Consider the following 25,285-nt stretch of genomic DNA (forward strand, 5'->3'; position numbering starts at 1 on the left):
ATGGATGCAGAATCTGGGATCAACAGAACAGCTATCACTGAGTTCATCCTACTGGGCCTAGTGGAAACAGAGGAGCTACAGACCATGCTGTTTGTGCTCTTCTTCTTTGCCTACCTGCTCACAGTAGGGGGCAACCTCAGTATCCTAGCAGCCGTCTTGCTGGAGCCCAAACTCCACACCCCCATGTACTTCTTCCTGGGGAACCTCTCGGTGCTGGATGTCGGGTGCGTCAGTGTCACTGTCCCCCCAATGTTGCATCATCTGGTGTCCCACAAGCATACAATTTCCTATAATGCTTGCCTCATGCAACTCTTCTTCTTCCACCTGTTGGCTGGCACAGACTGCTTCCTGCTGACGGCCATGGCTTATGACCGATTCCTAGCCATCTGCCGGCCCCTCACCTACAGCACCCGCATGAGCCACACTGTGCAGAGGACACTGGTGGCTGTGTCCTGGGCATGTGCCTTCACCAATGCACTGACTCACACTACTGCCTTAACTACCCTCAACTTCTGTGGTCCCAAAGAGGTCAATCACTTCTACTGTGACCTCCCACAGCTGTTCCAACTCTCCTGCTCCAGCACTCAACTCAATGAACTTCTTCTCTTTGCTGTGGGCTTCCTCATGGCAGGTGGACCTGTGGTTCTCATCATCGGTTCCTATATTCATGTCGTGACTGCAGTTCTACAGATCCGATCAACGGAGGGCAGGAAGAAGGCCTTCTCCACGTGTGGCTCCCACCTCACTGTGGTTTGCCTTTTCTATGGGACAGGTATCTTCAACTACATGCGCCTGGGTTCAGAGGAGGCCTCAGATAAGGATAAAGGGGTAGGGATTTTCAACACTGTTATCAACCCCATGCTAAACCCACTCATATACAGCCTCAGAAACCCAGATGTTCAGGGTGCTCTGTGGCGAGTGTTTGCAGGAAGATGGTCACTGAGCTGAGACATGATAGATCCCTCCTTTCCTTCCTTTTCTGTACAGCGAAATTTCCCAGGAAGGCAGTAATTAAATGAATGTCTCCAATGTTTTGGTTTTGTCAATTTTGTTCTTTACTGTTTTGTTCAATTGTATTATAACTAATGATATAGGCAATTCTGGTAGAGATAGCGGGAGGCATTATGGTAACCATTGTTGATCACCTTGTATTATGTTTTTATATTATCTATTATGTCCACCCTTTTGACTTGACCGATTCTGTTCTGTTATGTCTCATTTGGTTTTACTCTCTTCCAAAAAAGCAATAAGAACCGTGGGAGCAATGAAACCCAAAATGTGTAATAGTCATTGTACAAAAGAGAGGAAAAGAAAGTGCTCTAAACTATATAACTGCATGTATATTTAAGTGTATAAGATAGAAAATGATATCACAGAGTTTTATTGGATCATTGAACAGAACTGTTTGCAGTATCATTGTTGGAATGTCCACTCTACAAGCTTTAATTTTGTGACTTGAACAATTATTTCTAAGATGGCAATATGTAATCCATTAACTAGTGATTTCCTACTGTTCATTTTTTTCTTCTGTAAATCTGTATAACTTGTACCCTTTCCCTGTTTTTTTTTTCTTTTCTCCTTAAATAAAAATAAATAAATAAATAAATAAAATTTTAAAAAATGACCCATAGTCATTTCCTGTCTCCCGGTACCTGTGAATTAGTGCTTCATGTTTGTCCCACAAAGAAAGGCTGCCTACTTCTTCTTTTATACATCCAATAGATGTTTATTTAATCACTACCATAGCACAGTCTTTTAGAGAATTGGTGAACAAAATAGACAAGTTTTCTGTACTCATGGAACTCATATGATATAAACGTCCATATAGCAAATAAGCATCACATCAGTGATAAGTACTATTAAAGAAAGATAGAGGACATGAAGTCGGGTCTTGCCAAGCAAGGACCCTAGTAGCTACCTTACCTTTGGCTACATCAACTTTCTGAAGAGAGCTGATGATTGGTCACCCTGCATGTCTGGAAAGCAATGCCCCATGGGGAAGAGCCACTAAGTTCATTATAGCCTAAGAACCAAGAATATCCCTCTCAGTGACAAAGTGTCTTTCTGGTGAGGATGTGAGATTCCCTCCAGAGTGTGGGAAACATTTGTAAAACATGGGCTCAATTGCATTTAGGTTTGCCTTTCACCTGAAGAAAAACGGCCCTTTTTCCTACTATCTCATGAAAATCTCATGGGTATTTAGATGACAGGAAAGGTCTAGATAAGAAAAGGGCCTAATAATTAGTGGGTACATTGATGTTTACATCTTAAGGTCAAAAGAGCAATGTTCTGTCCTTATTCCTACCCCTTTTTCTCTTATCTAGTAATTCACCTTCCTCAAATATATGATAAAGCCTTTGGAAGGGTATGTGTTTGTATTCCAACTGGGTCCTAAGAAGTTCCACCATACACGCTCAGCACAACCTCCAAGTCTGTCTCTCCCAAATTTTCTTGCATTTGTATATACTGGGTGTGATGGCTTGATAGTCTGTGTTCTCTCTCTCTCTCTCTCTCCCCCCCCTTTCCTCCCTCTCCCTCTCCGTCTTCTTCTCCTCTCCCTCTCCTCTCTCTTCCTACCTCTCTCTCCCTTTTTCCTTTTCCTTCTCTTCCCCACTGTCTCTCTGTTTTTCTCTGTCTCTCTCATTCCCTCTAACCCTTTCTCTTTCTGTCTCTCACTTTCTCTTCTTTTGTGAACTGAGTTATTTAACTGAACACATACAGAGGTGGACACATACATTGAAACTTGCCTTTAAGTATATTTTTGTTTCTATACTTATAATTCCTTTCCATTCCCTATGTTTACCAAGTATACACTACCTCTTTTCTCCCCCATCTGTCCTCTTTTTCATTATCCTATCTTTAATTTTTGGTGATACCTCTTTCTAACTTTATTTCATTAATACATCAGTTCAACCCAAAGCATTTCCTCATCTTGATGTTTATTTAGCCTTTGGCACATTCATTTCCAGTTTGCACCCTCTCCAGCCTCTCTGGGAAGCTACTTAAATATAAAAATATAAAGAGAAATGCGAGAGGACAGAAAAGAAATGAGAGAAGATGGTAAGAATGTAGGATAGAGGCGAGAAATGCAGTTCTGTGGTACAGCACTTGACTAGCATGCACATGGCCTTGGGCTCAATCCCCCAGTGCCAACAGGAAAAGAAATAGAAGGATAGAAGTGAAAGAAAGAAAACAATAAGAGAATGGGGAGATGAAAGAGGATAGAACAACTCAGGATATCAAAATAGGTGCTTCAGGAAGGCCAGTGAGATACAAAGTGGGCATAGAGAAAATGAAGAATGAGCTGAGATGGGAGAAGAAAATAAAATTCATTCTAAAATACCCGTCACACACATCCTCTTAATTTCCAAAAGTTTTACACTAGTTTATAGCTTCATTGTGTTATTATAATGTCTGTTTATCCACTTTCCTGCCATTAAGAGTCATTATAAATAAATGTCTTACATTTTTATAATCTGAAGATTGAAAAATTGAAATTTTCTGGCTATATTGAGGTATAATTCACAAGTGAAAATTGGATTTACTTATCATACACAATGTGATGCTTTGGTGAGCATATACATTATGAAATGATTTCCACAGTTAGATGTGTGGCCATCTAAAGACCAGCTTCTACATCTTTGATGTTGGTGAATCTCACCCACCTCCCAGAAAAAACAGTTTACATTTTCCTGAGGGTCTAATAATATGAAGCAGTCTGGGCACTCCTTTTCCCTTCTTGTGACTGGGAAAGGGATATAGATGGACAGAGAGTAAGACTGACAGCAGAAAGCGAGGCGGCCGGGATGGAAATGCTGAGAGTTCACCTCCACAACCACCAGCCAACAAAATCCCCAGCCTCCTTGTCTTGGGGGATAACCTACCAATTGTATGAAAGCCCAGAAATGAAGACAAACTATGTTTCTTCCATCTGCCTCTAGATGCTTTGGGGCTAAAGGAAGTGCTTTCCATAAAGGGCACACTTCTTGTGAGTAGAAGCTAGAGATACGGGTCATAGTCATCCACTGCTCTGTGATCCTGGAAATTTCCTGACCATGGCTGGTCTTGTTCCCGCCTATTGCAGAAGGGACAGGGACATGATCGTCTCTCCACAGTTCTTCACATTCAATGACCTCTGATTATGATTATCTTACTGGACCTTTCCCCAGGTCTGAACACATTAGAAAACATGAATGGAGAATGTCATCACCACCATTTCCACCATTGTCTACACCAGGAGCCTTTAACATTTTCCCAATGAACCTACAGCCCCCAGAAGTCTGAGGGCCTTGGCATTCCTTCCTGCTGAGAAGTCGTCCCTTCCCTGTGTTCTGCTTGCCTTCCAAGGCCAAAGGATTTCTTCAACAAATGCAGAAATTCTATTTCCTCTGGAATTTCCTTTGAAATTGTTCCATTTGGGGATGTTCCCAAATACAAATACATTTATTTAAAAACATGTTGTATCTAATAGGGGAAGCATCTAGGCAACATCATTTTGTCAAATAAAAAACTGGAATCCAAGTGCTCCTTCCCTGCAGCAAAATTCAAGATTAATAGCTCTGAAGAATTTTATGTTTATTCCTCCGAGATTTTTTTTGCATATATTATATGAACATTTCATGTCAGTGATCTTGTTTTTCCTACACATTCCACATCATTTCACATGACAAAGATTAAAATCACGCTGCATCTATTTTAATCGTGGTACAGAATTTAATTAATATAAACAAGCATTTAAACTACTAATTTAACTTGGATTGTTTCTTTTTGTCTTGCAATAACAAATAATGATATAATGAAATTGGAAAGAGAGTTGTTTTTCCCAAGTTACATAATTAGTTCCCCATGATTAACTCTGTTAAATAACCTTGCTGGAACAAAGAAAATACAAAAACAAACTTCAAGATAAATGTGCACAAAACACGTGCACACACAGATACATACATACTTCACTTATTTTCCAAAAGCTTTGCACCAATTTATAGATTCCTTGTGTTGTTATAATGTCTGTTTATCCACATCTTTGCCACTAAGAGTCATTATAAATAAATATTTTATATTTTTATAATCTGAAGTTTGAGAAGTTGAAATTTTCTGGCTTTATCGAGGTATAACTTACAAATGAAAATTGGATTTATTTTTCGTATACAATGTGATGCTTTGATGAGCATATACATTATGAAGTGAGTTCCACAGCCACACTAATAACATTCCCCTCACCTCACATACTTATCTGCATGTAAATGTATGTTAGGAACATGTCAGTTCTACTCTTAGCAATGTTGAAGTATGTAACACATTATTATTAACTACAGATAGCTTGTTGTGAAATGGAACTTAATCCCTCTGTTTAATTGAAACTTTGTGCCCAGGTTCCAAAATATTATTCTCAGCCTTTTATCAGTAGCTAATGTGAGTTTTTTTTAACCTCTGTCTTCTTTCAAGGTTTTCTGTTGGTTTTTAATTTCTTGCACTTGTATGTATTGATTATTTGGCACTAATACTATTTGGTTTTCTTTGAGTTTCCTAGATCTAGTTTGGTATCTATCTTAAACTTTGACAATTCTCAGCCTTTAATAGTTTTTCTGTCCCTTTTTCTTCTTCTGATACTACCATTATGCCATACTACAACTTTTGTAATTATCACCCCCCATTATTAAATGGACCAATGAACCCATCAAGTTTGGCCCATATTTGCTTCTATAACAAAATTCTTTAGCCTTGGGGCTGAGAAATTCAAAATCAATGTATCAGGGAATTTGGTTTATGGCAGAGCCATAGATGCTGTCCTCTCTCTGGATCCTCAGCACAAGAGCCAGGAAAGCCTTCTGGGGTCCCTTGTAAAAGAGCATTAATCTCATTAATGAAGGCTGTCTTTTCTCAAATGTTCTGTTGTACACAGTTCTGGTGCAGGAGGCAGAAGTTACTCCATTACACAGAACTGGTGCTTTAGGTTTAGGACATTAGGTTAATTACTACAGGGAACTCCGGTTCAAAATTACTACTTTACACTCTTGCACTTAAGCAAAGAAATGACCTTACTCTTGGCAGACTTCAGTGCATCAAAGAGCTGCAGACTATGACTCCGTGGGCCGAAAGTCAGGAGAGAAAGAAATTTCAAAGAGAAACTGCCACTGCCAACAACCAGACAGTGGACTGCTTCGCCTCAAGGGCATTTGCTGACCCTGAAAAAGCAGAAGACACCGCTGAGACAGTAAGAAATGAGCAGAGCTTTTGGCAGGCTTACAGGGCTAAAGACACAAAGCTTGGAGTTAGAACCCTGCCTGATAAAAAGCATAGCAAACATCTAGGCTTTTGTTTTGTTTTGTGTTATTTTAATTTTAAAAACAATAAGAGAAATAAAAATAATGATACAAAATTTTAAAACAAAATAATAGGAAACTAATACTTGTTAACATATTGCATATTGTTATCTTCAAAGTAGTTATTCAGATTATAAGATTTAGGTATAAAAAATGATCAAACAATGAAAGCACAAACTGTTCTTTTTAGGAACTAACATAGATTAGTCATGTAGTTATCTGTTTTATTTGGGACTTCCAACATGCTGCATCCTAGAAGGAAGTCATAACAGAAAACAGGCCAGCCTCACGTGACATGCAAACCAGCTTTCATCACCTCCATCACAGACCAGACAAAGGTGATCCACCTCTACCCTTACTTACCTACTAGAAGCAAAAATTATTTTTTAATTTTTTATTTTGAAGAGAATAAAATCAAAAAATGAAACAAAGTCATTCAAAACAAAACAATGAAAGCAATACAGGACTTCAAGATAACTGGAAATCAACTATGGGTACCATAATGTCTCTTGCTATCTTCACAGTAGCTGCCATAGACATACTATAAGATAGAGTAAAATCAAACAAAACAGAACAGAATAAAACCAATCAAAACAAAACAATGCAAGTGATACAGGATGTTAAACAAGATAATAGGAAATCAACCATGGCTACCATAATATATCTTGTTATTTTCAAAATAGCTGCCCACACTATCAGACATTATAAAATCAAACAAAAAACATATTAATAGCAAACCAAACAAAACAATGAAAACAATACAGGATGTCAAAATAAGATAATAGGATATCAACAATGGCTACCAACTTCCCTTTTTAGATGTTTCCTCACTTTCACTTTCACAATGTCTATTATACATTTTGGATCCACTAACTCCTTCAGGGTTTTAGACCAAGGAGAGAACACAATGTTCACTATGTGACTCTGAACCATTTCACCCAGGAACATGATCTCAAGTTGCATCCATCTACCAACAAGAGATTATCCTTCTTTATAGTTGAATGGCTTTCCATTGTACAAAACTACCATACCTTTTTTATCCATTCTATGGGCAAGTTGATGGGCAAGTTGCCCCTGTTTTTTTCTGAGTCCCCATCACATGGAGCATTATCTTCTCTTCACTGACTTTCGGTCCATCAATTTCTTTTCAAGCCAGATATGTTTCTTTTACATAGCATATTGACAGATCCTGTCTCCTGTTCCATTCTGCCTGTGTTTTTTATTGGTGAGTTAAGGGTGTCTACATTAATGGTTACTACCGACATGCACTGGCTCATCTCTGACATGCTATCCTCCCACTGTTGGGTCCCCTACTTTCCCTTCCATTCAGTTATCTGCCCTGCTCAGTGATCTCCTTCTGGTGCTGTTCCTGGAACTGTGATCATCTCTCCATCTCTCTCTAAAATATCGTTTAGTACTCTTTGTATGGTTGGCTTGATGGTCATGAAGTCTTTCAGTTGTTCCTTGTCATAGAAGTATCTTATTTCTCCATTAATTTTGAAAGACAGTTTCGCAAGGTACATCAGTCTGGGCTGGAAGTTGTTTTCTTTTGGGATTTGAAACACTTCACTCAAAGATATTCTTGACTTGATAGTTTGTGTTGAGAAGCCTGCCATGATTCTTATGGAGTTTGCTTCATAGGTGATCTGTTTCTTTTCTCTAACAGCCTTTAATATTCTGCTCTGGTGGTGAATTTCTGAGGTCTTGATTATTATATGTCTAGGTGTACTTTTATTTTCGTTCTGGCTGGTTGGTGTTCTGTGTGCCCCGTCTGAATGTCATGTCCCTTTCCCATGCTTGGGAAGTTTCTCACTGTTTCTTCTGTAAGTAATCTTTTTATGTCATTTGTGTTGACCCCTGCTATTTTCACTAACACTTACCACTCTTAAATTATTTTCTTTGCATTTTCTTACAGCCATTAAATTGTTATTTCCTGGTTCCTTGTTTTTTGATGTTGTTTTGTTTTGTTTTTGTTTTGTCGTACGAGCGATTGAACTCATGACCTCATGCTTCCCAGGCAGGTGCTTGTGCCACTGAGCTAAATCCCCAGCCCCTCCTTGTTACTTTTAAGAGATCTTTCCTTTCACAATTGCTAGCTGAAATCCTGTCTTCCAAGACTGAAAGGCCATCTGCAGTTTCATTATGGAACAGACAGTTTTTCCAGCTTTCAATGGAATTTTTAATTCCCTGGATATCTCTTTGAATCTGTTTCATGCATCATAATTCTTTCCTATATTGTTTGTTTAAGGTTTCCATCATTCTCTTATGCTCTTTATATTTGTCTTTTAAATTTTTTTATTTTAAAGAGAATAGAACAAAACAAAACAAAATAAAGCAAAACAAAGCAGATCAGAAGAAAACAATGCAAGCAACACAGGTTTTCAAAACAAGACAACAAGAAATCAACAGTGGTTATCACAATGCCTCCTGTTAGCCCCGATATAGTTGTCCATATCTTCACACACAATGATTTCAAACAAAACTAAATAGTATAAAACTTATCCAAAAAAAAAGAATGAAACATTATCGGCCTTTAAAACCAGACAATAGGAAAATCAACAATGGCTACCATAATGTCTCTTGTTCTCTTCAAAATAGCTGTCCATACCTTCACACATACTGAAATCAAATAATAGAAAACAGACTAACACCAATCAAAATAAAGACTAAAAACATTGTTGGACTTCAAAACAAGATGCCAGAAAATGAGCAGTGACTACCAGAATGTCTCATTTTCTTACAAATAGCTGTTCATACCATTACACATAATAAAACCAATTCTTACAAATTCTTTAGAAGTTCTAGGCATGCATAAACCTATACATGTACATCTGTCCTCTCTATTTTACAGGGAAAAAAAACAAAATACAAGAAAAACAAAAAACATTCTATGTCTTCTTTAGATATGCTCAGCAATTCTTTCATTATGTTTGTCATTCCTTCCTTTACTTAAGATATTGTTTCTGATCTGATTATTTTATAGCCTCGTGAAGTTGTTTCTTTACTTCAGTTTCTATCCCTTCAGACATTTCAAATGTGCAACTTCCAATTTATTCCATGACTGTATCTCCCAGACTTGTTCTATGTGGGCTGGAGGTCTGAGATTGCTTTTTGCTCCTTCATCTTGACATTTTCCTGGGTTCCTCTGAACAAGCCAGTTGTGGGATCCCAGGTGCTTTGATATTGTCTGCCCATCTATGGTGTAGGGGAATGGACCAGGCACCTGAGTTTCTCCTAAACTAGGTTCCCTCAGAGGCAGTGGCATGTGAGGCAGGCTTCTCCAGCCACATATGGCTACCCCAAGTCACCCCCAATGGCAGCAGGCTTGCAGGTGCATGGCTGGCTTGTTTTCATATCCTGCATTAGCTACTAGTGTAGACAGCAGCCAGCGGGCTCATGGTACTGAAACCTAAACACTAAATACTTTTGTCTCTGGAAGACCAGAAGCTCTCAGCATCTGCCCTGATCTGATTCATCTTCAGGAGCCTCATGCCAGATAATGATGTGCCTGGTGTTTTCAATTCCTTATTTCAGGAAATCCCCACCACCAGGAGGGGGTGTCACCTAAAGTCACCTTGAGGAGAGTGGTGGAGTCAGGATATTGCACTCATCCCATAGGCTTTGCAGAGCAGAAGACCTAACTGGGTGGCCAGACAGGGTTCTTCCCCTACCTCAAGGCAATTTCTAGGTTTCCTTCATGTAAGAGCAACAAGTGTTGACAGGTCCCACCCCTCCAGGAATGCAAGAGAGGAACGGAAGGAATGATACTGCCTCAGCAAAGAGGCTCTGGCTGAAGCCTAAGCAAGTAAGTCCTTCAGTGTCCATTCAGACCTATTGTGTGACCCTGGGAACTCAAACTGTGCACCCTCACAGAAATGATGCATGAGCTCCAAAATTATTATTTCTAAAGGAAGAATCTATTCAATAAAAATTTAATCTGAACCACATAAGTAATTTAAAATATTCTAGAACCACATAAGTAAATATAAAATGGAACAGATGAGATTAATTTTAATGATGTGCTTTAATTCAGTAACTGCCATTGTAAAGTACAGTCAATATTAAGAAGTTGTGAGTTACATTTAGTTTTTGTTTTTTATGCCATCTTTGAAATCTAGTGTATATTTTAAACTTACAGCACATCTCAGTGGGGAAGCTAAAGTTTTATTAAAAACCTTGGGTCTGAACTGGGTGCATGGTGATGTATGTCTGTAATCCCTGCACTCTGAGGCAGGATCAGAAGTTCAGACTCAGCCTGGACAAATTAGCAACTTGTTGAGACTCTGCCTCAAAATAAAATAAATAAATAAAAAGTTTCAGAGCCCACAAAACAAATTAGCAAAAATTTGCCTCCTTTCCTAAGATTGCAATGCTGGCGTTGGCCAGTGGTGTCGCTATCTCACGGTACTACCAGGGAAGGAAAAGCGCCCGTGGTCACCTGAGTAATTATGGGAAGCCTTCCATTGCTTTCTAGCAGAGAGCTGAGGGTTTTGGTGTTCCTGGATGCTGGGTTTTGTACTGTTCACCACTCTCCCAAGAACACAGGTAACAATCTTTAGTGGAAAGGAACAGCCAGCTCTGTAGGAGACAAAAAGACTTTCGCCTCAAATCTTTATCTCACTCTGTTCAAGAATACAAGGTCTTTTATGGTAAGGTAAAGAAGAAAGGGACACAGTGGGCCGGCGGACAAGGGCATTTCTATCCCGTTTCAGCCCCATCCATTCTTGGCTCCTCCTTTCCTACATGGAAACATAATAACTTCAATCTCCTACGCAGTGCTGCCTCTTAGCTGTGAAACCTCAAGCAGTATAGAGCTCTTTAAGGCTCCATTCCTTCAAGGACCAGGGATTTAGCTCAGCAGCACAAGCACCTTCCTGGCAAGTGCAAGGTCATGAGTTTGAACCCTGGTACCAGGAAAAAAAAAAAAAAAGACTTTTCATTCCGTCAAGCGTGAAATGGGTTGTGGCAATCACAAGTGTTTTAACACCAAGGTTTGAGCACTTAATAAATATTGGCTCATATACACATTTACACAAATCTGTAATCAGGCTACAATACAACAACAGCAATCTCATCCATATTAACAACAAATTAAAGTGTTTAAGCGCTAACAAGAATGAGCCAGTGCCTTCAAATTCTCCATGAAAAGTTATGATGAAAATTTGATAAATGAATAGATTCACCAAGATCCTAGATAAAAAGATGACATGTTGCAAAGGTGTATATTCATTGTAAATTAAATCTAAAACTTACATTGTTTTAATCAAGACCATCTTTGGAAAAGAAAAACTTTCAAATTTCATCTGAAAACAAACATGAAAATAAGATAGAAACATATTTTAAGAGAGTAACAACCTTGGGACACTTGCTCTGCCAAACACACAGAACTCTAGGTAAACTATAGAAACAAAGCTGTGGTTTTGTGGGTTTCAACAGATTAAATGAGCAGGCAATGGGTTACTCATTCAGCAAATGGCATTGAAACAAACTGCACACTTGGTTAGAAAAAAATATTAGACCAATATTTCATATCTTATCAATACATTAAAATTATTAAATGTTAAAATTAATCATTATTTTTCCTTTTCAAAACTATTGTAGTCAGAGCTGCAAAGGAAAAAATTTCATACAGAACACATGATTAATAGGGTTACTTTATAATATTCACCTAACAAGTCCAGTGCAGAGGAATGCTAGAGATCTGTCGAAATGCCAGAGACTTAGAGAATCCAGCTGAGGACCTGGATCCCATGGCAATTTATGAATCCAGCTGAAGACTTAAAGCCCATGGCAATGTCTTGCACAAGGCCAACTGGAGGCCTAGAGCCCACGACAGTGTCTCATGAAAGTCTGTATCAGGAAGTTGCACTTTTGGGAAGGCCCAAAAGTCAGTGATGGAAGCTAGAAAGTCTAGGCTATCAAGTGAAGAATTTATGGCACCAGGCTGAGGGATCTGCCCTGGAACGAGGACATGATGCTCCAAGTAAGGACCAGAGCTTTCCTGAAGAGATCTAAGGTCATCCTCAGCCACGGCAAGGACCCGAGCTCCTCTGATGATAACAGTTGAGTTCACACCAAGAAAACTAGGGTGACAAGACTCTCTAACAACAGCATGGTGTCTTCCCTCCAGTTCTCCTTTTATATGGTTGGCAGCAATCCACTCCCAAAACCACACTGAGGTCAACTGGGTGCTCCAAGTTCACTATTAGTTAATCCACCACAAAAACCCAATGTAAGTGACATGAAAATTCCAAAAATTTAAGGAAAATCTATGGACCATATTTTAATTTCACCATGTAGCAACAGATCAGGACTTTTTTACATTTTGATGTTATTTTTATTGAAAGATAAGACATAAAGAGAACCCACAGAATGGGAAAGAATATTAGCCAGCAGCCCCTCAAACAAAGGTCTTATATCCACAACATACAACGAGCTGAAAAACATCAAGCCCCACAAATTCTAAGACCCTCTTCAAAAATGGGCATCTGAGATGAACACACATTTCGCAGATGAATGGCAAATAAATACATGAAGAAATGTTCACCATCACGGGTCATGAGAAAATGCAAATTAAAACAGCATTGAGGGGGCTGGGGATTTAGTATAAGGCATAAGCACCTGCCTTGCAAGCAGGCGGTCGTGAGTTCAATCCCTGGTACCGATAAAAATGAAAAAGACAAAAAAAAAATAGCATTGAGATTTCATCTCACTCTGGAAAAAACGGCTGCCATCAAGAAATCAACTGATAACAAATATTGGCAAGGCTGTGGAGAAAAGGAACACTGCTCCACTGCTGGTGGGAGTGCAGACTGGTGCAGCCACTGTGGAAATCAGTATGCAGGAGAGTGGTGAGAAAGGTCATGCAGGCAAGGCAGGGCCCAGGTCATGTGGTCTTCTTAAAATTTTAACATTTTTTCCTAAGTGCAATTAAGAGTTTAAATGATTCTAGCCAAAAGAGGAGATATACAGCAATTGTCCTTCTAATCATATTTTGCCAGTAGTGTTTCAGTAAACAAGTATAATTATTGCAGTTTTAATTAGATGATTTTTTTAGTTCACAGTTAATAGCTTAGTACTGAACTACTCTCACCTACTTTAATAGAATAAATGGCTAAAATTGATTTACTAATATTTTATGTAGGCTTTTGTAATTATATTTGTAAGTAACATTGGCCCACAACCTCTAGGACATGTGTGTGCCTGTCCCATGGGCTATTTAGAAGTGTGCAATTTAATTTACAAGTGTTTCATAAATTTTCCCTTATCTTTCTCTCATCGGTTTCCACTTTGATTTCAGTGTGGTCAGAGAACACACTGTGTATGATTTGAATCACTTTAAATTTGTCCAGATCTATTTCACAGCCTAGGGAATGGTCTATTTTGGCATATATTCTATAGACACTTGAAAATAATGATTGAAATGCTACTATTAAAGACAACTTACACATAAATGGCAAATAAATGCTAGTTATATAGATTTATTCTATATTCTTCTTAATATCCCGTCCCATTGTTTTATCTACAGTTAAGGAAGTGAATCTGAATTCTCCAAGTGTAATTGTGGCATTATCTATGTACCTCTTCAGTTGTGTCACCTTTTCTTCTATAGTTTATTATACCTGAGTTGTATGATGAATGCCCGTGTAAGATGCTATATATTCTTGGTGGATTGACACCTTTATCAATATATACTATCTCCATCTCTGTTAGTTTCCTTTGCTCTAAAATCTACTTTATATAAATTAATGAATCCCCTTCTTTTTCTTTACACTAATACTTCCCTCTTTTTTCCATTCTTCTATCTTCCATCTGCCACACATATATTATATTTGTATGTTTAAAGAGCACTTCTTGTGGGCACCATGTAGTTGCATGTTTATTTTGAACCCTCGCTGTCAATCTCTGTCTTTTCATTGATGTATTTGGAATGTCTCTTTTTAATGTAGTGGTTGAAATGTTCAGAGTTAAGCCTGTGATTTTAATTATTGTATGTATCTGTTTTCCATTTTCTATTTCTTCTTTCTGTATTCCTGTGACTTGCTCAAATGATTGATCTGTTTTCTCACACACACATATATAATATCACAATCAGCCTGATATAAGCAGAGGAGAAAGCTAGGGATTTCCCACACACTAGTACTCACAACAGTTCACTTTCAGGTATTTATTTAATCTTGGAATTGTAAGTTATCTGTAAATATTTTTATTGAAAAGAACATGCATGACCTCAGGATTGTTGAGAGCTTTGCTTCAATACCTACAAAATTTGATGGTTCATAACCTTGAGTCATAGTATATCATGTCCAATTTTTATGGGAAAAACATATTTACTTTTTCATTTTAGTTGTAGAATTTTTGCTCTCCAACATTGACATTGTTTGCTATTTTTGTCTTTATCTTTTTTTCCATGACTGCTAATCAAGATTTGATAAATAGAAAACCTGAACAAGTTTTAGAATTACAAGTTTGCAGAAGATGTCTCTCCCTGGAAAAAGTTATTAATAAGTATTGTGTGTCTTACTGACAAAGACACATTCTGAGACATATGCTAGACAATTCCATCACTGTGGCAACATCACAGCGTGTGCTTACACTAACCCAGAAGATACAGGTCAGTCACTCAACACTGCCTATTTATGCAATCAAAAGATTGGATAAGCAGAAGCTGTGTGAGGTTTTGCTGCCCTAACATAGCATGATATTTACAGTAAGCTTTTACTATATGCAAGAGGACACTCCAAAATAATGATTCAAGTATTCTGTGGTAAATATATAACAGTAACTTCATTTTTTATTTCACTAGCAACTATTATGAACTCTACAAAATTACGTGACAGCACAGCAGGTTTGTGTACACAAGCATAACCACAAACACCCAAGCAATGCACTGTGCTGCTGGGACACAAGGTCACTAGGCAGTAGGAACTTTGCACCACTGTTTTAATTTTATGGGTCCATGATCATATATGTGGCCTATCATTGACTAGAGCACCATACTGCAATACATGACTATAAAATAATAAGCAATTCATAACAGATTAAGTCACAAAGCAAAATCTCAATTGTCCTCAATAATATCGAACTCACAGTGGGGACCAAGGATGGGAAGCAGCCTATAAGATGCACATATGATCCACAAGTGAGACTGTTAGGGCAGAATCTGCTGAAAGACCCTCAGCAAAGGGAATGGGGAGAATGTTCAGTTTCTCTGCAGAAGTCAGTAGCCCTTCAAGAAGATTTTGCCACGGAAAAGCCTGGCCAGCGCCCCCTTCATGTCCTTGTTCCGGAGGCTGTAGATAAAGGGGTTCAGCAGGGGAGTCACCACAGTGTACATGACAGCAGCTGCCATGTCTTCTGCCACTGCATTGGAAGAGGAGGATGAGGGACACAGGTAAGCCCTGATCACTGTCCCAAAGCACAGGGCAACTACAACAAGGTGGGAACCACAGGTAGAGATGACCTTGCGCCTTCCCTGGACGGAGGGGACTCTGAGGATAGCTAATGCAATGCGGATGTAAGAAACCAGGATGAGCAACAATGGGACTAAAATGACTGCGCCCCCCAAGAACAGAAGCACAAGCTCGTTGACCCGGGTCGCAGAGCAAGAGACCTTCATCAGAGGTCCCAGGTCACAGAAGAAGTCAGGAATGATCTTCTTGGGACAGAAGGAGAGCCGGAACATGAGGAAGGTGTGGGTCATGGCAACAAGATTGGTAACGGTCCAGCAGGCAGCCACCATAAAGCTGCAGCGCCGGAGGCTCATGAGCATCGTGTAGTGGAGGGGGAGGCAAATGGCCACATAGCGGTCATAGGCCATTGTGGCCAGGAGAAAGATGTCCATGTCCCCAAAGGTCAGGAAGAAGTAGAGCTGAGTCAGGCAGCCTGCATAGGAGATGGACCTGCTCCGCGTCTGCATGTTTGCCAATGCCTTCGGCACAGTGCTGGAGGTGAACAGGATGTCGGCGCAGGACAGGCTGGCAAGGAAGAAGTACATGGGGGTGTGCAGGTGCACATCTGCAGCAATGGCCAGGACAATGAGCAGGTTCCCAGCCACCGTGGTCCCATACATCCCCAGGAAGAGCAGAAAGAGGCTGCGCTGCTGCTCTGGCCGCTCTGAGAGGCCCCAGAGGAGGAACTCAAAACCTGCAGTTTCATTTTCTCTTGCCATGAGCCAGAGGTCAGAGAAAATGAGCTTGAGGGATCCCCGGTAAAGTTATATAAAAAGATTTACTTCAGGTGACAGCTGAGGATGCCGTTCTCCGAACTTTAGAGAAGAAAGGGTGACAGTGTATGAGGTATGATCATACACAACAAACGTTTAAATTCTATAAACGTACCACAGTAAAGGGCTATCACACTTACCTGTTTCAAAACATGCCTTCACACACACATTTCCAACACACAAATCCCATCATTCCTCCTGCTTCTAAAACGGTTCTGGAAGTCCTTTTTCATGCCTTAACAACCAAGGTGTGATCACAAATATGGTGAGCAATGATGCCAGGTGCCATCTGATGGAAAAACATTATATTGTGCCCACTTCGTTCACCTGATCAGGCACAAGATGACCTCAGAATCTTCTCCAGAGTCAAGATGACCACGAGAGTGAACTGGCCACGATTTTGAACTGACTCAGGATATCACGGCTGTCATGACTGTGCACCTGAAGACACTCATGAAAGAGGATTCCAATGATAGGTTCCCTATCAGAACATAGATAGGACAATGGGATAAGTGTATTCAAGGTAGGGGATGCTTTGAGGTGGACTGACGACAATGTGTCTGTTACTGTGAAACATTTTATAAATTTAAATGTTATAATTTTTAACCACTCTGCATTTATATTGAAATATATAATAAAGCCTAATATATAAACTGTGGCAAAAAGCCTGGGCTCTGATTTATGGTCATTGAAACAGACTTGTCACTTGATTTCTCTACCCAGTGGCAAAATTTTTAGAGGCCAAAATCCAAAATGCAACTCAAACCCATTAATTTATCACAAAGTACAAATACTACAATTAAACTTGAATGCTAGACTTCTAGGGAAATCTGGGGTGACTTGGCTCCTCTTTGAACAGTAAGGGCTCTCACATGCCCACTAAGCACTCTCGCCATAGGTTCACCCTCACTGCCCTACACTCCTATCGGTCACAATTTTGTCATACTCAAGGGATCATAAAGTTTTATGCATTCACTCGTTCATTCAACAGATGTTAAGCACCAGCTCTGGGCGAGGTACAGGGCCAGGTAAATTACACAGGTTAATCCTTAAACTCAGAGAATTTTTCAATTTAATAGGATGGACATAGTTGCTTATATCTGACAAATTTTGATTCTTTGACCTCAGACTGTTTTGATCTATCATACCCAAAACTCAATATTTTGAAGACAAAAATTTTTACTGTCCATTCTTCCAGAAAACAGTGTTCAAGAAAGAACTATTTGGTAAAGACTCATTATGTACAAATTATTCTTCAAGGTATCAATGAAATAGCAAAAAATCACGATCTCATCTCTGGAATCTCAAAATGAGGGCAGGGGTATTGAGATTGTGATAAAAGCAGAGAAAGGCAGAACAGGAAGTTCGTAGGGAAGAAATGCAGTTGAGAGCTTTACAGATGGATGTGCATGACATAGTGAAGCAAACCCTTACAAAGGCCAGGAGGTAGAAAGCCATGGTCCAGCTTGGGGATGGGAAGCAGGAACTGTGAGCACATGGGGAAGACAAAGTGGGAGGGAGAACACATTCAGTATCAGTTATGGAGAAATTCGGAATGGAAAGCAAAGATTTGGAACTTTATTCCACATATTATAAGGAGCATTTAAAACAATTCACACAGGTCATGATTTCATTGTTGAGCAAGCCCAGTGCATGAGATCCTGATGACCTCTCCAAGATGTAAAGCCAAGATCAGACGTGGGGTGTTAGTCATATGGAAACAAAAACTTACCTTTGTTACTAAAATACACTTGGCTGGAGAATGTGTCATAGCTCAGTTCACTAAATGAGACCTCTGGTACTCTTCTGGAGTCAAAAGCATTTTGCCTTCCTGTAATCAAGCAATAGGTAAAATAAAGCAATTCAGAATGGTTAAAAACAAAATTATAGGAGGTTAATGTGAAACAAAGGATGTGATCTTCATGTCAAACAAGGCAGAATTTAGGACAAAAAGTGTTAAAAATTATGCAGACAGACTTATGAAAATAAAACCTACATTCACAATGTTAGTATTTAAATTAAAATATACTATAAGGTATCTGAGTACCAAATAAGACACCAGAAATTTCCTTGAAATAGGAACTATAGAAGATAACAAGGTAGAAACATGTTGATAAAGAGATGTAAATAAACTGTTAGTCCACGTCATGTCATATTAAGTGATTAAAAAGTAAGGAAAGAGAATATTAAAAAAACAAAATATGTGTGTGGATATATGTCTATGTGCATGCTGGTGTTCCAACAACAGTAATAAATGTACTTTAAGGTTTCTATGGAGAATATTTTTTAAAAGACAGTATCCAACTCCAAAGAAGAAGAGAAAGAGAAAACTCCAAAGAATCCTCCATACAAGAGATATACGTAAAACAGACTTTCTCGCTTAGCAAACATAAGTTTCAAATACAATTTTGATACAATCACAGTAACAAAATAGCAAAAACAAAATTTATTTTAAAATACTTAAGAATAAGTACAAGTAAAGCTTAAGACCTAAGGAGATTAAACTATAAAATTTTGTGAAGAAAATCAGCAAGATACAAAAATTAAGGGAAATCCAAACTATGTTCTAGTCTGGAAAAATTTATTAGCATAAAAATTCTAACTGTATCTAAGTCAAAGTATGAATATAACATGGTACAACTCTGGTTAAATTACTGACTAGTTGCAACTTTTAAGGCTCAGTGCAAACAGGAAGTCATCCAAGCCCTAGCTCTTCTCAAAGCACATTGCGGACTGTTAGCTTCACATAACTCTCTACTGTTAACATTATTTTGTTTTTGTTTTCCTCACCACTTGCCTTTCCTCCTCCTTGCAAGTAAGTTCCTTTTCAAGCTTATCTGCCATTGTATCTTCATTGCCTGCAACAGTAGTAGTCACTAGCGACTAGAAACACAATCTCTGCTTGGAATATGTTGTAACAGAAACATACACAGTTTAGCCCATGGGAACAAAGGTGCTAATGCAGGCATATGTAATTCAGCCACCTGAAGGGATTTTGCTTCCTGCTGTCAGCAATAGACACAAGCAGAACTGATCAACAAAGAGAGGAGGTTCCAGGTCATAGGGACTGCACAGAAATGCCAGGACGCTAGGATGCCAGTGATTTCTGAAGGCTGTGTCCCCTCAACTAGACTAAGCATTCAACACACTGAGCCTCAAAGCTTGGTTTTGCCACACCTAAGGGCAAAGGCTCAGAGCAAGACCCTTGATACCTAAGCTAAGGGACAATTCCTGTAAAGTAAAACAGCAGAGCTTCTTCCTGCCAAAGAACTTCGCAGGGGCTGAAGCTGAGGAGGGGAAAGGTCCGCTTTCAATGGAAAGAAACTTGCACCCCGGGGTCCTTGTAGGGTCCTTGACCCAGAGCTCTCAGGAGGCAATGGAGGTGTATCTTGCTGTTATTCTGTACTAAGTGAGGAGCTTAGGGCTCAAAGAGGCTGCACGAGTTACCCCAAGTTCACATACCAATAAGTAGCAGCACCTAGATATTGTCTTTACTGTTGGACTCCAAATACTGTGCACAGATATAATGCACTTCAGAAAAGAGAATGCTTGTGTACATGCCGTTTGGACCCAAATTGTTCTTCCTGGACAGCTGTTGTTCAGTTGCTAGGATCTCTCTCACGTGTGCTCTCTCACTCTCTCACTCTGTCTCTCTCTCTCCTCCTCTCTCTCATGTTCCAACAGTTCCTATCCTTTGTCTCCTGAATTTCTTCCCTCAGTGCTAATCTGACTCTGGTGGTCTCCTTATGACCTGTTCCTTGTTTTTACCATCATCAGTTTGACACCCTGCATCTGCTGTTAGAATCACATGTGATATTTTTTATTTCTTGAACACACAGATTTCTCCCAGTCATATTTCTAGACTTCAGGTTCTCATTCTCCCTTTAGTCTGGACCCTCCACCTCATCCCTTCATTTATTCCTAGTCATCTTTTAAGCCACAATATAAATATCCCAGAGTGGGATCCATCCCAGAGTGGCCTCCCAGAGTGGCCTTGTAGGCTTTCTAAATCTTAGGAAGCATTCTGACATGAAACTATATTGCCCTTTTTGAAACTATAATTCACCACTAAAACACCACAATAATGTCTGAGTTCTGCCTCTTTCCTAAGTCTGCCTCTGTGTGATTGGTTCAGCTCTATGTTTCCCAATACCCAAGATACTACCCTGCACAAAAGAGACTTTCAACCTACCTGTGTGCCTAGTTAAATGCTTGTGGAAGTGAGAGGAACAAAGATTGTTTCCTTGAATCTGTAAGAAGGGAATCCAAAGTTCGAAACCCTGTCCTATCTGCAATTGGTACAGTGGATCAATTATAAACTTCCCGTGATGCAGGGCACAAGAATGATAACCCTTCTCCACTTCCACCACACCTAATGGACCCATACCTCAGTAGGGGATCCCTTAGTCACAGCACAGATCCCACTCTGGATGACCAACCATTGTAATGATCCGATCTGGGGTGAGAGTGTGAAATGCACAGCCATCCTGGAAGATGCACTTGGATTTCCTCCATGTGAGGAAAAACAGTCACTTCAGTCACCTGCAGCCCACGGAGCCATCTGTCTCTGTATCACTCTGTCCTCCTTAACTAAGCCTTGCCAGGCTGTACAAGCCTTCAGGGATAGTCCTTTTTCTGCTTTTATCAACCGAACCCTTCACTATAAACATTGGGTGACTCTCTAGATTGCTTTTGAAGGCTCTTATCTATGGTTTGGAAAGAAAAGTCTTTATCTTTCCTACCAAAAATGGTGCAGTTGTCAAGATTTCATTGTACTTTCATTATGAATTAACTTTTTTCCCTCTACCTGTCTCAGGCTCATTGGAGATGAAGAGAAAGCCTTATTTACATGTCTCTCGCAGCACTGGGATGTGCTTCGTTTCCCAGAGTGAGCAGGGCCCTCTCAAGGTTGTACCCCCCCCCACCCCCCGTTAGGAGGCTTTGTATCCCTGAACCGCCATCACCATAACCTGGTACTGGTGTTTGGGTCCTCTGTATCCCTGGAACCTCACATAAAAAAGCTGCCTGAGTATTGTGAGACTGTTCCTCCCTGGAAAAAGAGTCTGATGACAGTCACATGGTCTTGTCTCCTTTGGTACACCAAGGCCTTCTCACAACCCCAACCGAAGCAGGACTGCAGATGAAGTATTGTGTACACTCATTGAGAACTCAATACAGCCTCAGGGGCCAGCCCTGAATCATAAGACAACTCACCCTTCCATTTATCTCTTAGACAGTATTGGTGTGAGCTCTCAGTGTCCTGTGGGAGGCTAGAAGTAATTGTTCCATGCCCCGGAGATGCCCTCAGAAGCAGTTTCTTGGAAGGAGGAAGCCCGTGGTCCAGCAGTACTGGACTTTCTCTAAGAAAAATTATTAACTGTCTGTTTCCTACACTGAACTAGCTCCCTCAAATAAATCTCCTTTGGTTCATGACATTTGAAATGACACAAAGTAAAGTGCAAAAACGTTCTCTTAAAATTATTTCATTGTGTGGATTTCTTGTATAAAAAGAGTAATCCCTTGAGACAGTGCAAAATGTATGAAGTCACTGCCATTGTCATTCCGGTGTGGATTTTCTGTCTTTATGAGAAAGTCAATGTAATCAAGGTTGAGTGCTGTGGACAGAACCAAATGCGAGAAAAAAAGGTCGATGGAAACATCCCAAAAGATAGGGAAAAAATACTTAAAGGTTCCCCATTTCCCAAACTTGGAAAAATAGAGCAGCAAAATGATTATAGTAATGGGCTGTAATAAAGGAATAAAATTGAAATAATATATCACTGATATACGGTGGTACCTTGGTACTCATCATTTTCAAGACCCTTGATACCTACCAAAAATGACCCATGCCAAACAAATTGTTCTGACTCCAAAGGGGAGTCAGTCAAGGGACAACGGACACTGACAAGTTCTAGCTCATGTATCAAACATTAAACAGGAGCACTGGAACAACATTTCCTATTACTGTGACAAAACACCTGAGAAACACTGTGTAAAGGAAAGATTTATTTTGACTCATGGTTTCACGGGTTTTAGACAGCTGGACTGCATTGGGACCCTCAGTAAGGCTAAAACATTCTTGAGCTTCTTGATGGTCACTGTGCTCCCAAGATTAGACCCAAAATGAAGAGAACGTTGTGGAAAGATGGATAACAGAATGGCTACTTGATCAACATTTTGTATCGACAGAGGACAGTAAAGGCAAATTTTGAGAAGGAAGCAGATGAACATGGAGCTGGGGTGGTGAGAGCTGCCAGTGTGAGGTCAACAGATGTCAAGAAAATGTACCCCGGCCTCCATGGACAGTAATTGCTTGCCTCAACATAGAGGAGGATTTATAAGGAAGATCAGAATCTTTCCAGTATCCATATTTATCTCATAGTAAAAACAATCTGCTCATGCATACACAGCTGTGTGTGCAATCAAAAATGAGACCTTTCAAGATGCTTTATACGTGGAAGTTATTTGAGACTATAACTTTATAACTATCTTTTATCAAGAGCATAGTACTAGAAAAACTTGCTGAAATGCAGATCAAATATGTTGTTTGTCATGATACACCAAAATGGAAAGCTAGTTGGAGACACTATTTGGAAGCCATGTTACTTTAATAGCTGGAAGTCCTTCAGAAGTGGTCTCAGACTTCATTCATTCCCCCAGTGTAATTGTGAGTTAAAGGCTTACAGTGCTGCATTGCACATTTCTCTCCCTGTGTACAAAAGACAAACTTTTTTGTTTCCCCCAAAGGAGCAAAGTTGGGAAGGAAAATAGAATCAAAGTCCTGATCCTTCAAGGATCTGTTACTTAATAAAATTGCTGAGAACCACCAGTTTCTCCTAAGATCCACGCCATGTTGGAATTTAGGACCCTGAGAAACCAAACAAGCAGCTCCCCTCCCTGGTAAGCGGAGGCAGTGTGGCAGACTGTGGCCCTTCCAGGGGGGAGAACCACCAGTGTCTCCTGAGATCCACCAGTGTCTCCTGAGATCCATGCCATGATGGAACTTAGGATGCTGGGAAACTAAGCAAGCAGCTCCCCTCCCTGGTAAGTGGCTGCAGTGGGGCAGACTACGGCCCCTCCAGGGGGAGAACCACTAGTGTCTTCTGAGATCCACACATGTTGGAACTTACGAAGCTAGGAAACCAAGCAACCAGCCTGCCTCCCTGCTAAGCAATAGTGAACCTACTGGTGCACAGCCTAGAGTCAAACATCCCCCTTCCCCTACCCCCCTTCTCCTGTCCCAGTTAGCAAATGGGAACCAGAAATCTGAGCATCTCCTGGGAGGTTGACCATAGTAAATAAGGGGGATTTCCTTCTACCATCTCTTTGAAGGCAAATATTTTTATTACTGTTTTGCTCTATTCTGATTAATGGTACTGCTCTATTCAATATTATGTTTTGATAAGTTCTACAATGTTCTGTATTTCATTTTATTTTGATGTGTGATTGAAAGAACAACTATTGTAAAGATAACAAAATATACTGTGATACCTATTACTGTTATCTCAGTAACCTGCTGTGAAGTTCTGTACCAATTTCACTGTACAATCTTAGTTGGATTTATTCTGTCTTGATCTGTTGTATTTTACTTTCAAAATAAAATTTTAAAAAATTCTACTCCTAAAAAAAAAGGAATAAACTTGCTAAGGACGCAGCAGCCACAGCGAATGCGCCTTATCCATTGCAAGGCATACTTCATGGAACAGCTATCATGGAAAGGTGCTTCTTCACCTTTAACAAAACTCTTTAATTCTGCCCATTGTGATCATCATAGATCTTACAGTTGCCTTTCTAACTATGTCTAGTATAGTTTAAACGTGTCTTAATTGCTATCAATTATTTTTAAATGATTTTACTTAAATCAGTCCATAACACCATGAAGAGCCCTAAGATATAGAATTTCCCTCTGAAAGTGATGTGGGAAATGTAAATTTTATGACAGCTTTGTCTTGGTTGAATTCTAATATTTTATGTCAACTTCATGTTGCAATTAAGGAAAGCATTTTCTTCTCTCAAAAAATGTTTTATGGAGAGATAAAACAGAGATCACTTGTTTTAACTATTCTTTACTCAGCATTAAAGTTAAAACATGGCTATCTTCTGTTTTAATTTTTGGGGATGTTACCGGTCTCTGCATCTCAAGTCTGGAAACTGCTGGACAGTCAAACACCTTACAGCTGATGTAATTGTAAGGTCTGAGATGGAGGCATAAAAGGCACAAGAAAACACACCAGTTTGGTCAAACACTGTTGGTAGTGCTTGTGTGCAGGACCTTCCTCCTTTTTCAACCTTTGCCTTGTTTTTATGTGGTTCTATGCCAGCTCACCACCTTCCAGACAGAGGAGGCTTCCAGAGAAGCCTTTTAAGCATCTAAAGTCTAGCCCGTTTCCTCCAAGTAACCCAAAATCAATGGCACCAGGTATCATTTCTCTATTCAATCCACTTTCTCTACTTTGATACCACAAAATGTTGGACCTGTTGACTCACCCATGAGCTACTTTTGAGCCTTCTTTTTCACTTCAAATATTATCTTTTGGGAAATTATTCAGCTCTTGATGTTGTTTCAAACCAATGACCACACATTCTGTTATACCTGTTGTAATGCTGGTGAATGTCTCCACTTGTTTGTCTCAGTTAGGAACACCTAAAGAGCAGTTGTTATGTTTTATCTTCCCCTCATAATATCTAGCAAGGCCCTATTATACTGGGCACCCAAATTTATGTGGCACTAATCATG

The 25,285-nt window shown here is 39.6% G+C and overlaps 2 protein-coding genes across 2 annotated transcripts; one reads left to right on the top strand and one right to left on the bottom strand.

Annotated features, from left to right (window-relative positions):
* Positions 1-948, top strand: LOC101787916 (olfactory receptor 3A2). The gene has a single exon (XM_023564950.2). The coding sequence runs from the start codon at positions 1-3 to the stop codon at positions 946-948; it is 948 nt and encodes a 315-aa protein (XP_023420718.2).
* A 14,595-nt stretch (positions 949-15,543) lies between these two features.
* Positions 15,544-16,494, bottom strand: LOC100712920 (olfactory receptor 1P1-like). Its single transcript, XM_013152067.1, has one exon. It carries the CDS (start codon positions 16,492-16,494, stop codon positions 15,544-15,546), a length of 951 nt encoding a protein of 316 aa, XP_013007521.1.
* Positions 16,495-25,285: the final 8,791 nt, after the last annotated feature.

The sequence above is a fragment of the Cavia porcellus genome, unplaced genomic scaffold, assembly GCF_034190915.1.
Source record: "Cavia porcellus strain 051 isolate PalLab524CR breed Dunkin Hartley unplaced genomic scaffold, mCavPor4.1 scaffold_6, whole genome shotgun sequence".
NCBI classification, from domain to species: Eukaryota; Metazoa; Chordata; class Mammalia; order Rodentia; family Caviidae; genus Cavia; species Cavia porcellus.

Bases quoted from the DNA above. Each gene is read 5' to 3' on its own strand.
- LOC101787916 (XM_023564950.2), top strand. From the start codon at position 1: ATGGATGCAGAATCTGGGATCAACAGAACAGCTATCACTGAGTTCATC.
- LOC100712920 (XM_013152067.1), bottom strand. From the start codon at position 16,494: ATGGCAAGAGAAAATGAAACTGCAGGTTTTGAGTTCCTCCTCTGGGGC.